General features: G+C 38.3%; 1 protein-coding gene, 1 long non-coding RNA gene and 2 other non-coding genes across 4 annotated transcripts; all 4 read right to left on the bottom strand.

Moving 5' to 3' along the window:
• On the bottom strand, positions 1-5,495 carry LOC132839566 (monocyte to macrophage differentiation factor 2). The gene is made up of 7 exons (XM_060860597.1): positions 5,299-5,495; positions 2,291-2,372; positions 1,585-1,745; positions 1,239-1,313; positions 925-1,026; positions 312-381; positions 1-204 (listed from the first exon to the last, which is right to left on the bottom strand). The coding sequence occupies exons 1-7, from the start codon at positions 5,310-5,312 to the stop codon at positions 1-3; spliced, it is 708 nt and encodes a 235-aa protein (XP_060716580.1). The 5' UTR covers positions 5,313-5,495.
• A 990-nt stretch (positions 5,496-6,485) lies between these two features.
• LOC132839552 (uncharacterized) lies at positions 6,486-8,049 on the bottom strand. The gene is made up of 5 exons (XR_009647733.1): positions 7,901-8,049; positions 7,376-7,520; positions 7,096-7,170; positions 6,845-6,884; positions 6,486-6,634 (listed from the first exon to the last, which is right to left on the bottom strand). It is a non-coding gene; the product is annotated as an uncharacterized LOC132839552 (long non-coding RNA).
• On the bottom strand, positions 6,712-6,800 carry LOC132839901 (small nucleolar RNA SNORD60). The gene has a single exon (XR_009647778.1). It is a non-coding gene; the product is annotated as a small nucleolar RNA SNORD60 (small nucleolar RNA).
• Positions 7,247-7,334, bottom strand: LOC132839902 (small nucleolar RNA SNORD60). Its single transcript, XR_009647779.1, has one exon. It is a non-coding gene; the product is annotated as a small nucleolar RNA SNORD60 (small nucleolar RNA).
• Positions 8,050-16,563: the final 8,514 nt, after the last annotated feature.

Below are 16,563 nucleotides of genomic sequence, written 5' to 3'. Positions count from 1 at the left end.
TCACCGAGCGGTGCTGGTCTGTTGATTGCCAGGTGTGTACAAGTACTTCCAGATGGCGTAGTAATGGATGCCCGCCCCCATGGCAACAAACAGGTGCCATATGGCGTGCGCAAAGGGCACCACTCCATCACTTTTAAAGAACACCATCCCCAACACGTAACACCCACCACCAACCAACAGCTCGCACACACCCGACCTGTCCCCCTGAGAGAGAGTGAGAGCGAGAAAGAGTGAGAGAGAGAGAGAGAACATAAGTCATTTGAGAAACAGTCCATATATTTTTTCAGTCATGTGACCGGACACTTTCTTACCATAGACAGAATAACCATCGCTGGAAAGACTCCCATTGCCGTGTAGCAGACCAACTCCACCACTTTATACCTGAAACACAGTCCAAGAAGAGACGAGACGCTGATCTGATTTTCAGCTGCTTTTGCTGCACTTTACAGCGTCTGAGATGACAGAGCTTTCAGAACTGTTTCTGTAACACACACTTTAATGATTATTTATAGAATGAACGAATATCTGTAAAATGCTCAGCACTTTCTAACAGGCATGAGGAAAGCTCTAAGGTTCCCTGTAAAGTTTTCTCACATCTTCACACATCTAAATGTTGAAATAAACCTCATAATATCAACCAATCAGAACTGAGAATTCTACAGTTCTACAAATCAATTTAATTCCTGATCGTGTCAATGTTCTTATTCAGACCGTGTTTTGTTTTTGATTTGAAAAATTTTTTAAACACTTTTAAACACTTTTTTGCTTTTAGACAAACACACACACACGCACACGCACACACACACATGCACACACACACACAAATTCTACACCACTTAATGATTAAGCTGGAACATCCCTCTCCCTCTCTCTCTCCCTTTTTCTCACACACACACACACACACACACACACACACACACAAACCTCTCATGAAAGAAGAAGACATATGCAGTTCCTCCAGAGGCCATCGCCCAGACAACCCAGCGCATGTGAGCGGCCCACGGACCGAGTTCCCGTAAAGTCAGCCTGAGAAACACACACACACACACACACACACACACACGCACACACACACACACAGACACACACACAGAATGATTTACTTTTTTTTTCCCTGCCAAGAAAGTTCAAAATGTAAAAAAAAAAATTTCATACTTTGTGATTTATAGATCAGAAATTTCTCTGTAATTAATTAAAAAAGGTAACAACAATGTTGTGTGTGTACAAAAATCTCTCACCAGGGTGTGTAGGATGCAGCTATGAAGAAGTAAATCACCATCCTGTCACACATGTGGAAACACTGCTCGACAGACCTAGAGAGAGAAAAATGTGCAGCAGAGAACTAAGATGACAAAATATTATTCTGCAATAAAGCCATGACAGTTTAGGGGGAGTTGGGGGGAATTCCAAAAGAGCAAAAACTAATTCAGGACATTGCAGTTTTTAGATTTAGATTCCGGCATGTCTGAGATCTGAGTTTAGGAGATCAGGAGCTGTTGATCTGACCCTAAACTTGGATAGTGACGTGCAATCTGTGGCACAACCCACGTGTGTGTGTGGTGTGTGGTGTGTGTGAGTGTGTACCGCATATGGCTCTTCTTCCAGGTGATGGTGTGGAAGGCTGTAGAAATGATAAAAAGGCTGGACAAGCCTGCGCCATAGAGCCACGCTGAAATCTCCTCCCAGTGGTCATCAGAGAGGAAGTAGAGCAAAAATCCACCCAGAATACTGGGAATGATCCAGAGCTGTGAAAACACATCAAGGTATTAAACACCTAGATCAGACGTAGATCAAACAAAAACCATCTCATTAACAAACCTGTCAATCCAGGGCCTAAATTAAACTCCACGTGTGGCCTGTTATTGAGTTAAAAAAAAGAGTTCTAAATTGTTCCACTAGGGGGCAAACTAGAGCAATAATCTCACAGCCATTAAAGCATTGGCTAAAAACCTGCCAACGCTTCACCAGCAGGAGAAAGATTTGATGCTTCTGAAACAACTAATTCAGACAATAATTGAATATTATTATTATTATTTATTTATTTGTTTGTTTGTTTATTTATTTATTTTACAAAACACCACTTTTGCAAATGCATGTTCATTTAAAATGAGTTATTTATATGTTCTTTGACAGTAAACTGATTTCAATTCCAGTCCACTTCATCTAAACTTTTTAATAAACCCTAACCTACATAAATATTGTGTAATAATTCTGATTATTATTCACAATCGTCCAACGATAAGACACAGTGATAGAGTTCTGAAAACTAGAGCTGCTGCACGTGGCTCACCGCGTGTGTCGCACAGTTAGCTGCGTGCTCATATTCGGTCGGCTGATACCTCTTATTAGCTGGTGCGCGGCTGTTCATAAATCTGCGAAGAAACAAGATAGTTCAGTGCAATTTAATATTCACACCCTGCTTCAAACTCCAGGGGGCGTGTCCTTAAGAGGTAAACATTCAACAACATGAGTTTTACTTCATTCATTCATTCATCTTCTACTGCTTATCCGAACTATCTCGGGTCACGGGGAGCCTGTGCCCCATCTCAGGCGTCATCGGGCATCAAGGCAGGATACACCCTGGATGGAGTGCCAACCCATCACAGGGCACACACACATTCACTCACGCAATCACACACTAGGGACAATTTTCCAGAGATGCCAATCAACCTACCATGCATGTCTTTGGACCGGGGGAGGAAACCAGAGTACCCGGAAGAAACCCCCGAGGCACGGGGAGAACATGCAAACTCCACACACCCCGACCCTGGAGGTGTGAGGCGAACGTGCTAACCACTAAGCCACCGTGCCCCCAGCTTTACTTCACTTACAGTTATATCAAGCAACTTTCTAATTGGGATGAGTTTTCTCCAGGGTTCCTGTAAGAGCCACCGAGCAAACACAATCCAGAATTTAACATCAATGGTCACGTCAGTAAATTCAGTTAAAAGATCAAATGAATGTTATTTTTTCTCGTTTTCATCCTACACAAACCCTGAGAAATAAATCCAGTGTGTGTGTGTGTGTGTGTGTGTTTGCGTGGCATGTGATCGCTGAACCAGTCGGTCACGTGACTGATCGCAAATCGAATTAAGCCGCTGCTGCTGCGACTCGCTGCCAGGCCTCGCAGTTGCTTGGCAACAGCTGGTAACCATGGAGAAGGATGACTGAGGATTTCAGCATGGACATGATGTCAGTGTCGCCATGGAAACGTCAGATTTGCAGACACTGAGACAGCAAGAGTGAGTGTGATGGGAAAACCTGAAAACCTGTAAAGATGTATCCCAGAATCCTTTTCTGTGTTGGGTCTGAATGTGTTTTTATCTAGATCACGGATTTCAGCTTCCTCCTTTTCGTTTGAACTTCCCACAATTTTGGACTTGGTGTGACTAACAGCTCCCACACAGAGGCTTGTTAAAATGTGTGCAATAAAAAAATAAAGAGATTCAGATCTATGCAGATGCAGTAATCCAGTTATTAAGTAATCCGGATGTCTAAGCAAATGGATCCAGAACATCCAGATGTGCAGGCGTAAAGAGATCCAGATTTGTACAGCTGAACAGTTCAAGGAATCCAGATGTGCAAGTCTAAAGAGATCCAGACAGATTTGAATAAAGTGGCTTAATCCATGTGTGCCAAGCAGACTAGATCAATCCAGATGTGTGTTCTATGATACGGAAAAAGTCTCCACTGTAAATGACACGCGACAGTCAAACGTAAAGCTGTAAACTGAATTGCTGTCAGCGCTTTCTCAGAAACATCATGACTCTAAAACAGCCCTGTTAGGCCACACCCACTTCTAGATACATAAACAGATACCTCTGATTTACACTCCTGCACTAGAGCACGCCTTTGGCACCATTTTGTCTCGTTCTCTTGTCATTTGAGACTCTAACAGACCGAACGTGTTGAAACTGAAGTACGTCTCATGCTCAAGTCCGATGATCTACAGTCCGTCTGCTCGAACTTGTGATGTCCGGGTTTAAGCATAACGGCAAACAGTAAGATGTCCCTTAAGGATAAATGTGAAAGTGTAACTTGGAAGTCCACACTCCAGTTAGTGCAGAATCCTTGCAGCACTCACATCATGCTCATAATGCTCTCATTTCTATTCTTACTGACCCAATACAGCAGCCTTAATACCCGGCCTGGCAAAGTGAACCTGACTCCGATTACACCTGCTGCTTCCCTCTTCTAACCATGAAGGCATAAATCACACCTGCCTAGGTTCAAGTGTCCAGATGTGCACACAGCATGAGCATCACTAGGTAACAGTTTAAATGTGTCCAGGAGCATTTCATTAAAGACATTAACATATAAATAATCCAGATATTTTCAGTAGGACAATTCAGATAGGATACAAAGGACAAATAGATTCAGATGTGTTTTTTAATGCATTCATTCGGATAAAAGTATAATCCAACAGAAAGATCGATCCAGATGTGCAAACTAGAAATGAGATAGCCAGGTGTGTAGGTTTAGCAACTCAGATGACGTAAAAAAAATATTTGATTATAAGTGAATAAAGTAATCCAGATTTTACAAAATTAACGAGATCCACATACACACAGGAATGAAAGGAATCCAGATGTGTAGGAATCTAGAAATCCAGACACATGTGGATTGTAATCCAGATGTATAAGCATTAAGAGATCAAGATGTGAAGCAACTCAGATGTATACAAAGAAAAACGATCCAGATCACCCAGATGTGTACAACTAAACAGCTCAAGTGGCTCAATCCTGATGTGACATGCAATCTAGATACATGCGAATAAATCGATCCAGATGTGTTCATTTGAGAAATATATATATACATACATATGGTTAAAAACACCAGAAGTGTAAGAAATAAGCTCGGTGTGTTATGTGGAGGCGCAGGCTCTGGATACAGAGATCTAGAGCTACAGCTAAACAGATCATAACATAGTTTGAGATATCAGGATTAACAAGATCCAGATGTGCAAAGGTGCAGAATCAAATCGCGTGGAGATCAAAACGAATGAATTGCACCGATAAACTGATTCAAACAGGCACGAATAAAGCAAATCGAGACGAATCCAGGTTTGTATGAGTTATGTACTCCAGATGTGATCAAGATAACAATGCATAAGCCACATCTGTATGAATGTAGCCATGACTGATGCTGTTACACACACACGTCATGCACGCACACGTAAGCTTAAGGAAATGAAATAGTTCCTTTACAAAACTATAGAAAATGTAAAAAAAAAAATGGACAGATGTTAAAATATTGATGTAAATGTTTACTGGAGATTTGCGTTATTGAGCTTCTTACCTTACAAGATTCATTTAAACAATATGTACCAATATGGAAAGAGAGTCAAAAATAAACCTATTTATTAATTTAAAACTATTAATCCAGAGAGAAAAAAAAAAAACAAGAAAGTGTCCAGCTTTAATTAATCGTCTACTGAAGCATTCATTTTATTCCGAGCATCACTTTAGAGAGGGAAAATAAGCGAACCGACTCTTTCGCCGAAGAGCCGGAAGTCATAGGGTCGCGTCTCAATCCGATGTTTCCTCACCACACTGTGTAAACAATGGTGCTTGTGCACTACGTAGTGCACTAAAGTGATCAACTGGAGCCGTTTTGAGACACAGAACATCGTAACGGTTTCAACGCAAACCACAGAGAGGGCTGTCGAAGGAAAAAAAGGGACGTTATGCAACAAAAACACGCAGTTTTACGTGTTAAACACTGAGATTACGCTTACTTGTATAAAATAGGTTTGCTAAATACATCCACATTAACTAAATTGGCTTAGCTCAAGCTTTTACACGCTGTGAAACAGTTTAAAGTCTAGATTATTTTTCATTGAATTAAGTGAGTCTCCAGCAGGGGGCGGTGTAAACCTTTCTAATCGGAATTGTTTAACATCTAATAGCATTTTATTTAAAATAAAGTCAAGCAGCTTTTATTGTCATTACAACCATATATAGCTGGTGCAGTTCACAGTGAAAGGAGACAACGTTCATCCAGGATCATGGGGCTACATAAAACAAAGACAGAGCTATAAAAGGACTTAGTAAGTTGGTCATAGCCACATAACGTGCATCTGTGTGACCTGGTGTACACCGTGCGAGACACGACAATACACAAAAGGCATCACCGGTCAGTGTAAATACCGTATGTTCAGACTACATTGCATGTACAGAAATACGGGAATGAACAGTATTATAAAAGCAACAGTTTCATGACATTGTAAAGTATTGTGCAAAACAGCAAGCGACTGAAATTGATATCATGATTAAGGTACAGATTGATTCAGAATAAAAAAAGTTCACACCGTACAGTGAGATGTTTGGTTCTGATGTACACATGTCACAAAAGTCAAACGTTAAGATCTATTCATTCAGGAAACGAAATCAGAGCGGTGATGCATTGGACCCCGAAAAGAACACTGGTTGTGATCAGACTCGATTAATAAACAAAATAAATAAGGAAGCCTTTTGAGTTCGGAATTTTAAAAAACCCAACTTTATTTTTTTTATGCAAGGAATCAAGTGAACATGCAGTTTGAAAAGAGAATAATTCAAAATACAATGTTGAACACATGTAAAGATGTTCCTTAAGGATGATGCAAGATCTTGGACTTCTGATACGTTTCCATCTGCAGAAAGAAAAACCATGATTGTTAAAATGTTTGACAGAAAACAAAAGGGAAAAAACCATCAGGTTCAAATTCGCAAGCCTCAGGTTCAAACGTATAATCAAAGACTGCAGCGCAGCCCTCATAGTAGGTGTCAGAAAAATGTTTAAGCGAGTCATCAAAGGCTGGTGTAACATCAAGAACGTTCCAGGATACCAAGATGCTGCTTACCTTGGAATAAAGACTTCAGCTAAACAGGAAGCATCGAAATCTGTAAAGAATGAAAAAACAAACAAGTTAAAACCAGTTAAAAGAAAGAAAGAACTAAAAATCCAGTTATTATTCCTGCTGTATAACTGTTAAAGCTTCAGGGAGAGAGTTTATCATCAGATCCTTTTAACATAAGGGCCAGATAAACAAATTCTCATCATTGCCTTTTAATCTGGTGTGTTTAAAAGATGCTGAATAATTTCCAGCCACACCTGAGACAGTTGATATCCAGGCTGATAAACTCTTGATGAACAGAAACAGCTCCGACGTTCCTGCCACTTTACATCCTGGTTACAAACAAATAAAACACAAAGTTCAGTCTGACAGCCAGATTACAGACACTCCAGTTTAAATCAGTTTAATGAACCTCAGAGTATAAACTATAAATCAGGGACTGCTGAGCAGCCCTCATACGAGGTGTCAGAAAAATAAAGAGGAGTCATCAGCGGTTCAGAAAAGGATTTATATAAAAACTATAGTAAAAGTTTATACCTAATAACTCCAGTGAGGTCCACTAAAGACCTGCAAGTCTCCAGACAGCACACCATCCAATCAGAGGGCTGCTTCATGTTTGAGAACCAATCACAACGCAGAAGGAGGGATCATGTGTTACTCCAGTTATTTAAGCCACGTGAGTCTAGAAAAGTGGGGAAAAAAAAAAGTTGCATAAACAACTATAAAATATATTTAAAAACTCATTTACACCAAAAGTATTGTTTAATCATTGACTCAAGTGGAGTAGCAACATTCCTTAGCTTAATAAAATACCTACTTATTATACTTTTAATACTAAGAACTCATACTTAATTATTAAAAATAATAAATTTAGCACTTTCAGAGAACAAAATAGCTAATAAAACACCAGCGAGAAGAAACATCTGAAAAAACAGATGAACCACGTGGGCCAAAAAAAAAATGGCGCCCAAATGGCCCCATAACACACAGTATGTTCTATAAACACACAAAAACACAATAAATACAGTATTAATAAAGAGCTTGAGATTCACGTGTACTTACATAAAGCTGTACAGCTGGAGGAAGGTAAAGAGACAGAGACGAAGGTCCACATGATGAAGAACCACGCAGTGAAGAGGAGGAGAAACACCTTCAGACCTCCTTTCATAGTCTTTCTTCTTCATGATATCAGATAGCAGAGTCATGGCTGCTCCTTACCGCCACCTGCTGGACAGAAGTTAAAAAAACAAACAAACAAACAAAACACTTCAAGATATAATTAAATTAATTATAAGTTGTCTAAACAAAGTCTTTATTACTCATATCTAAGTCTTATGAATGTGGATAAATTTCAATGAACCAGACCAGTTTATAAAATGTAATCAATGGTCACCAGTGATCAGTTTATCATATGAATCTAAACCCCACAATGTTTTGGGTGGCCAAAGATTTACAACATTCAGGATTCATCATTTATCTACATCTCTACTCCATCTCTTTAAATGTAACAGAGCTTTAAACAGTGATAGATTTGAAGGTTAACACTGTATGCAATATCTTCTGGAACAAAAGTAACAATGGACCACCACCACCACCAGGAGGACAGAAGTCCTCTTTTCAATGGGAAACCTTCACCCTCAAACATAAGGAGTTTGGCCCAATCAAACCTTTTTTTAATCACAGAAGAGAATGAGGTCAGTAATCAAATCTGTGAAATATCTAAATATCTTTTCTCAACCATCTGGTTTAAAGTGAAAGTCTTTTGTAAAATAAGTGATATATATTGCCAAACAAACTGTATTCAGAGAATTTTGAAGAGCATCTTAATGCATTCACTGTACAAGTTAAAGTGAGGACAGGTGTATTATACAAATGTTGTAAGCCATTTGATATTAAAAGCTCAGTGTCATGGATGAAAGTTTATATATCATACCTTCTTTTGTAATGTTTTTATTCAAGTAAAATTTAAAGCTAATTATAAACATGTATTAGGATGTTATTTTGTGTGATGTGGTTTAAAAGTTTTGACTTCATTTCACAGTATTTTGTATATCTTTTGATGCTGAACAGAATAAAACTAATTCTAACCAAGTAAAACATGCAACTCTGAACACTTTTTCAGATTCCAAGATGGAACTCTGGCAAAGCGTTAAATGCTTAACTTTTTAATCTTAAAAGTGTTAATTTAACTCCAGAGAGTGTGGAGCTATATAAACTCTGAAATAGTGTTAAAATCAACTCTGTTAATTCAACACTGGACTTTGTGCAATGGGAGAATCTTGTGCATTCCTGTTGATGCTATTGTGTTTTTGCACAGTGCAAAGAAAAAGGTCAAATAAGATAAGGCCATTAACATAGTTGGCATTTAGGCTAAATTGAAACCTAGGGCTATAAATATATAGTGTGTTCTGTAGCCTATAAGCAACGAGTTATTGGGGAAAAAAATGTTTTTAATTGTTACTTTATGCATTTTTTCAATATTCCAAATTGTATTTTAAAAAGATGGCCTAATAGCTGATATCCAGTCATTGCACAGGCTGAGAAAATTAAATTTTTGTTCATGTGCGTTCACTTGTTTGAGAAGTTTACAGAAAGTCTGAAAGGGAGTAAAGTATGTGTTTATGCCAGCGGTGTCCAATCTTATCCGGAAAGGGCCAGTGTGGGTGCACGTTTTCATTCCAACCAAGCAGAAGCCACACCAGAGTCTATACTAATAGCCAAGAACAGCTGATTAAACAGGTGGAATCAGGTGTGGCTTCTGTTTGATTGGAATGAAAACCTGCATCCACACCGGCCCTTTGTGGATAACATTGGACACAGCTGGTTTATGCTATTAATAAAATGTAGCTTAATCTAGCCAAAGAAGAACTTCTTGTTAAATAGCCAGACCATTAAAAATGCATAGGTCCTACCAAACATCAAGGAAGCCTTTACATCTTTGACTGGATCCAAGTGGTTTTCAGTTATGGGATCTAAAATCTGGCTATTATCAAGTTGAGTTCGAGGAGGAAGACAAGCACAAGACAGCGTTTGTGACCCCATAGGGTTCTGGGAATTCAACCGCTTACCACAAGGGGTCACTAATGTGCCCAGCATGCATGGGCAGTATGAATCTAAAAAAAGTCCTAGTATTTCTTGATGACCTCACTGTGTTTTCCTGTATTCTTGAGGAGCACAAAGATCATCTTATATGTGAATTGTCCCTTCAGAAATGCTGTTTCTTTCAAAACTCTGAAGTACCTTGGGCATGTTGTGTCTGAAAAGGGTGTATAAACGGATCCTGAAAAAATTGCTACACTTATGTCCTGGCCTAAGCCAAAAACATCAAGGAGTTGAAATCTTTTGTGGGTTTTATGGGATACTATAGGAGGTTTGTAAAATATTATCTGAAATTTCCAGACCTCTAAACAGTCTAACTGCTGAATATCTTCCACCTCAGATTGACCAGTGCGAAAAGAGCTTGTACTTCCTTCGTCGCCTGGATTTTCCACATTTTGATGGAAAACGGTCCTCAGAGTTTGACGAGACCTTCCAGACCTTAATAGAGATGCTAACAACTGCGCCTGTCTTAGGGTTCCATAATTCACACTGATCTCCATTGTCTTTGTGCAGCTCTTTATCAAGAGCAGAATGGTCATCCTGTGCATAAACTTAAATTTATTGCTCTTAAGTGTGCAATGACCGACAAGTTATTTGACTTTCTTTGCAGGGCTAAATTTGTAGTCATGACTGACAACAACCCTTTAACCTATGTATTTACACCAGCAAAGCGTGACGTTGCTGGACACAGATGGTTAGCCACCCTCTCAAGTTTTAATTTCAGTATAGAGTACCATGAATGAAAAAGGAACCAAGATGCAGTCTGTCCAAAATGCCACATACACAGACTGAGAACGAGGAGGGTGATCATATTCAACAGTTTATTTCTCGTTTCTGAGAAAAGGATCAGAACCAGTGTTCTGCGAAAGCCGTGTGTCAGAGAAATAAAGTGTATGATTGTTCTGACTCTGAAGATGGGATAGATAGTGAGCCAGCAATCAGTGTCTGACCATGAATAAGGAACCTATTCCATCTTATTTCTTAACCAAAAATGCCCATTTTTCTCTAGCACTCTCCCAAGTATGTCCCAGCAGGATTGGCCTCATGAACAACATAATGATATTTCACACAAGTGCCTTTTCTGCCATGCTAGGCTGCGTGAAGATAGAGAAGTCCAGATGATGTTGCGAGTGGTAGACCAGTTGATTCTCACTAATGATGTTTAATATAGGAAGTGCATCAATGGAGGGAAACCTCTATCCCAGCTTGTTTTTCCAAAAGCCTTCAGACAAGTAGCTCTTACAGAACTGCATGATGTCTGCCATGTGGGTATAGAAATGACTGTAGACCTGGTGTGCCAAAGGTTTTATTGGTCCAGAATGGCACTGCATGTAGAGGACAGAATCAAGACTTGCAAGAGGCGTGTAAGAAGCAAAGCAATATCAGAGCGGAGTTCCCCATTGTAAACATAACCACCAGCTGACCTCTTGAGTTCTGTATGGACTGCTTGTCTTTGGAGCAAGAAGGAAAAGAAACAAAGAACACTATTGTAATCACAGATCACTTCCTGAAATATGCGGTTGCAGTCCCAACTTCTGATCAAAAGACAAAGACAGCTGCCAAAGCCTTATGGAACCATTCCTTTGTTCATTGTACTTATACTTGTAGTTATAGAAACATCATAGTGATCAAGGTTGTGATTTTGAGTCCTCTGTCATAAAATACTTCTGTCAGTTGCTAGTCATAAAGAAAACCAAAATGACTCCATACAGTATCATCCATGTGGCAATCCAGTAGAATGCTTTAATAGGACTCTTTTAAAGATGCTTGGGACACTCTCTGAAGGAAACAAGTTAAGGTGAAAGGAATTTGTTCAACCCTTAGTGCATGCCAAGAATGACACAACAGGATTTTCTTCATACCAACTTATATTTGGTCGTAAACTAAGCCTTCCCCTTGTTTTCGGAGTTCTGGTATAGTTTCTCATTCTGATTCATCATAATCATAATTTGTAAATCATAATTTTCAACTTGATACGTTAGAGGGAACATAGGGTTACACTAACACTATTTGGATTCCAGAAACACTTTGTGGACATGTAATTTTACAGCAGTTGTCTAAAGGTTTGTGTGTGTTCACTATTTCATGAATGCAGACAATAGAAGAAATGAACCAGACTTGTATGTGAAACATGTCTTCAAGGTGAGGTTTAAAATAAACAAAAAGCACAAGTGTAAGCAATCAGTAGTCATTAGTGATTTGACAATTTCACCTTATTTTGATCATATCTTAATCACTTTGTAACACGGCTCCAGGTTTTGTCTTGTTCAGATGTTTTTAGACTGTTCAAGATATACAACTTAATTTCAGTCCTTAGCTCTGTGTTGTTCTATGTAGGCCTGTTTTGTTCTACGTAGTACCAAGGTCCTGGAGGAAGGGTGTCTCGTCTCACTGTGTACTGCGCCAGCTCTATATGCTTTAAATGACAATAAAAGCTTCTTGACTTGACAATCAAATTTTACTAACAATCACAGAAATTAAAATAAAATGTCAGAAGCTTAGATTTGTTTTAAAGAAAGTAAAGTAAAATAAACTATTCAGTTAGCTTAAAACAAACAAAAATGTTCTATAGTGTCGCTGTTGCCAGTTATTTTAAAAAGGCTATTTCAAAATAAATAAACTTCACGGGATAGTAGACAATCATTCACTTGTGATTTCTTACCTCAGCTCTTCTTTCCTTCTGATCCTCTTCTGCTTTGCTTCCTGCCAAAACTAATATGTATGGTAACTGCGTACATAGTTAATGCCTTAACTATGTATTGATTTACAATAACTATGTGGTGATTTATTATAGGTGTTTCAATTGGTAAGTGTTTAAATTAGTCTGAAATCATTTCAAAAATTTAAAATGTAAAATTGATGCCAATTTTATTTTATTCTAACATTTTAATCAGTTTGATAATAAATAATTATTAGAATTATGTTAACTGGCAGAAATAATTTTGTTTATGTGTGGGTGTAGATGTACTTGGGTGTAACCCCTTGTCCTATTTTGAGATTCACTTGCTAAACTTTCACTTGCATCACTTCCTCCAAGGAACAGTTGATTTATTTGACCAGGATTTAATGTGTGAAACAAACACAAAAAAGTATTTAATGACTAAAATCAAGTCAATATAAAAGTCAGTATAAAATAAATCATATTATTGTTCTGTAACACATTCTAACTTACTTCAATAATCAGGTATATCATGTCTAATATTACTATTAAACACAGAAAATTACTCATATTGCCACTCAAAAGGGCTTCAAACTATTGGATGACTTTAGAGGGAGCGAGAAACACCCCACCATCTGCTTGTTGCCGTTCTAAAAGCACTTCTTGCCACATAGTAGCTAAACTACTACTATAACTATAGAACTAATGTCCTATAGAGGACTGGAAAAACAACAATATATAAATAGCTCCACTACAGTAGGAGCGCATGATGCTCACTAACATTTATGTGCCAATTCCTATGGTTTAGTTTGTTGTACTTTGAAAGGTTGTACCTCAAAGCTCCTAGTACTTCTTGCAGTTGCTCCTGCTCGACCGGTCCTACCATCTCTCACGATACAAGGTACAGTATGTATCATTTAGACACTTCTGTTCTAACATATAAGGTATGTGGCAGAATGAACTTCAACTAGGTGTCAGACATCACTGAATGTCTTTAAATGTTGGGAGAAAACCTAATTCTACCTAATATTTAAACTAGCCCTTATTTTTTGTTAAAAGAAATGTGTGCTATATGTCCTTCCAGATTTTATACTCATGGCATCCTGAATCTGTGAACTATTCATTGATAGAGACTTCAAAGCATTTTTGAAGGCTCTCTGCCAAATATCACAAATGTAAATATCCATCATTTAGAAAGTGAAACTATTAAACAATAGATATTTGTGCGTCATCTGCCCAAATAAAACAACTCCCATGTAGTTACCACCTGTACATACACACCTCAGTCTAGCACAGCATTAAGGCAAGTCTATGTATTTATTTTTTTTATGATTTTTTTTTTATTATTATTACTTATAGACTTTACAGTAAATAACTCATAATGATTCTGACAACACATGAACATTTAGCAGTGTGAAAATTTGTCAGATGGGTGAAAAAATAAAGGGAAAAAATGTCACCTGTGTTATGGCATAGGGAGATTTAATTTCCAGGCATAATTGAAGAGATTTTGTTTTGTTGTGTTAAGCAGTGATCTCCAGCACTTTCACTCTCATCCACCATCACCATTCAATAACAAAATGGGATTAATTAAATCCACTCCAACTCCAGCTCCTTCAACTCCAGGTGAGTTATTTTTTTGCAAAATGCATTTTTGAAAATAAAATTAATCTGAAAGAACAACGAAGTACAATAGTGTAATGTAAACTAAATTGTATTATTACACCATTAAGACAAACAAACTTATTAGTAGCAGTGTTTTTACTTTCACATTTTCTTTTATTATCACACCCTGTAACACAAGCCTTGGCTGTGCAGGTTAAATTGTGGTTATCAGGGCAATAAAGCATCTTTGTTCTTGATTAAGGTTCTTTATCCACCGCAGTGTTAATCAAAATTTACTGTCATTTAAATGTGAGTCATAAGAGAAAAAAAGAATCTCATATTTAAAACAGACAAATTAGAAAATATTTTTGGTAGAAACTTACAGAGAGAGGATTTTGATTAAATCTGACATAAATTTTTCTTCTTGCATTTAGAATTCAAGAGGCCTTGGAGATCAGGAGTGGAGTGGAGGTAAGACTTAATAAATTATGCTGACTGGTGGTTTTAAAAATATAAAGCACACAGTCTGTGTATATGTATATATTTTAAGACTTACACACACACACACACACACACACACACACACACACACACATATATATATATATATATATATATATATATATATATATATATATATATATATAAATATGTATATAAATAACACTGTATGGCAAAGATGCCTCCAGAATGTAACATTTCAACATTAAATAATACCAAGCAATAAACAGAAATAAAATAAACAAAGGCAATATTTGATGGAACAGCCATTTGCTTTCATTCTGTTACACTTCTCTCGTGTTTAGGGGTAGGGAGTAAAAAAAACATCCAAAAACCATCATAAGAAAACAAAAAAGAACTAGATTTGTAAAGTTCGTCACGACAAACTTTGATGTTGGCTTTGACGGTGCAAGTATTCGCAAAGGCCGGTGCTTTTTGGAGGCGAGTGGACATAAGGGACAGCGTTACTTTTTGAGGCAAGTGGACAGAAAGACTGTGAAAGCTACAGAACCGCTAGGGTGCCAATACTTTTGGAGGCAAGCGGACATGAGCATGTGACGTGATCCGAATACCCCTGAGGCAGTTCCCCTCATTGTGCTGAGTGTATTGATATGTCACATGTCCATGTTGTGCAAATTTTTGATTTTCACGTGACATCACGTGACGTCATGTGACGTGGCCAGAATACACCTGAGGCAGTTCCCCTCATTGTGCTGAGTGTTTTGATGTGTTACATGTCCATGTTGTGCTAATTCTTAATTTCGCTTATTTTGGGGGCGGGGCTACACGTGACATCACGTGACGTTACCAGAATACACGTGAGGCACTTCCCCTCATTGCGCTGAGTGTTTTGATATATGACATGTCCATGTTCTGCTAATTTTTGATTTCGCTTATTTTGGGGGCAGGGCTACACGTGACGTCACGTGGTGTAGAGTGCCTTCACCAGTATACCCGGTGGGGTGCCAATACTTTTGGCAAAAAGTGGCTACTGAGGGTTTGGACATTTCATGTCAATACTGCAGTCATTATGGGATTCTACTTATTATTATAATGCATAGAACACAGGAGAGAAGCCGTGCCTGAGCTCTGCGCACGCTGCGTGTGTGAGAGCTTAGAGGAATTTTAGGAATTCCCCATTCAAGTCTATGGGACGTTCCATCGTCGACTACGGGAAAACCGAAAGTTCCGTCGGAACGCTGAAATAAAACTTCGTCCGGAGTAACGTCCTAAAGAACCTCTCTGAGTTTAGTGTAAATCGCTCAAAAACTTGCCGAGTTATAAAAATCCAAAATTTATAATGGAAGTCTATGGGAAAAAGGCCACTTTGAGCTTCCGTACCAGGAATGCCGGAATTCAAGATCGCTTAGAAAAGTAATAGCAACAAACTACACTTTTCGTAGATTTTTGTCTAAGAATAAAAAAAAAAAATAATAATAATAATAATAATAAGCTTATAACGGAAATCAGAATGTTGGCTTCTACAAAGCCAACATAACTAGATTTGTAAAGTTCGTCGCGACAAACTTTGATGTTGGATTTGACGAGGTAAGTATTCGCAAAGGCCGGTGCTTTTTGGAGGCGAGTGGACATAAGGGTCAGTGTTACTTTTGGAGGCAAGTGGACAGAAAGATAGGGTGCCAAAACATTTGGAGGCAAGTGGAGACGAGTATGTGAAAGTCATCCGAATACTCCTGAGGAAGTTCCCCTCATTGGGCTGAGTGTTTTGATATGTCACATGTTCATGTTGTGCTAATTTTTGATTTTCACGTGACATCACGTGACGTCACGTGATGTCATCAGAATACACGTGAGGCAGTTCTCCTCATTGTGCTGAGTGTTTTGATATATCACATGCCCA

The sequence above is a fragment of the Tachysurus vachellii genome, chromosome 24 (assembly GCF_030014155.1).
Source record: "Tachysurus vachellii isolate PV-2020 chromosome 24, HZAU_Pvac_v1, whole genome shotgun sequence".
Taxonomy (NCBI): Eukaryota; Metazoa; Chordata; class Actinopteri; order Siluriformes; family Bagridae; genus Tachysurus; species Tachysurus vachellii.
This window is presented reverse-complemented; position numbering and strand designations above follow the sequence as displayed.

Excerpts from the sequence above, each read along its gene's own strand:
- LOC132839566 (XM_060860597.1), bottom strand. Across the intron at positions 1,314-1,584 it reads TGGAAGAAGAGCCATATGCG|GTCTGTCGAGCAGTGTTTCC; the intron begins GTACACACTCAC and ends TTCTCTCTCTAG. Across the intron at positions 205-311 it reads CGATGGTTATTCTGTCTATG|GGGGACAGGTCGGGTGTGTG; the intron begins GTAAGAAAGTGT and ends ACTCTCTCTCAG.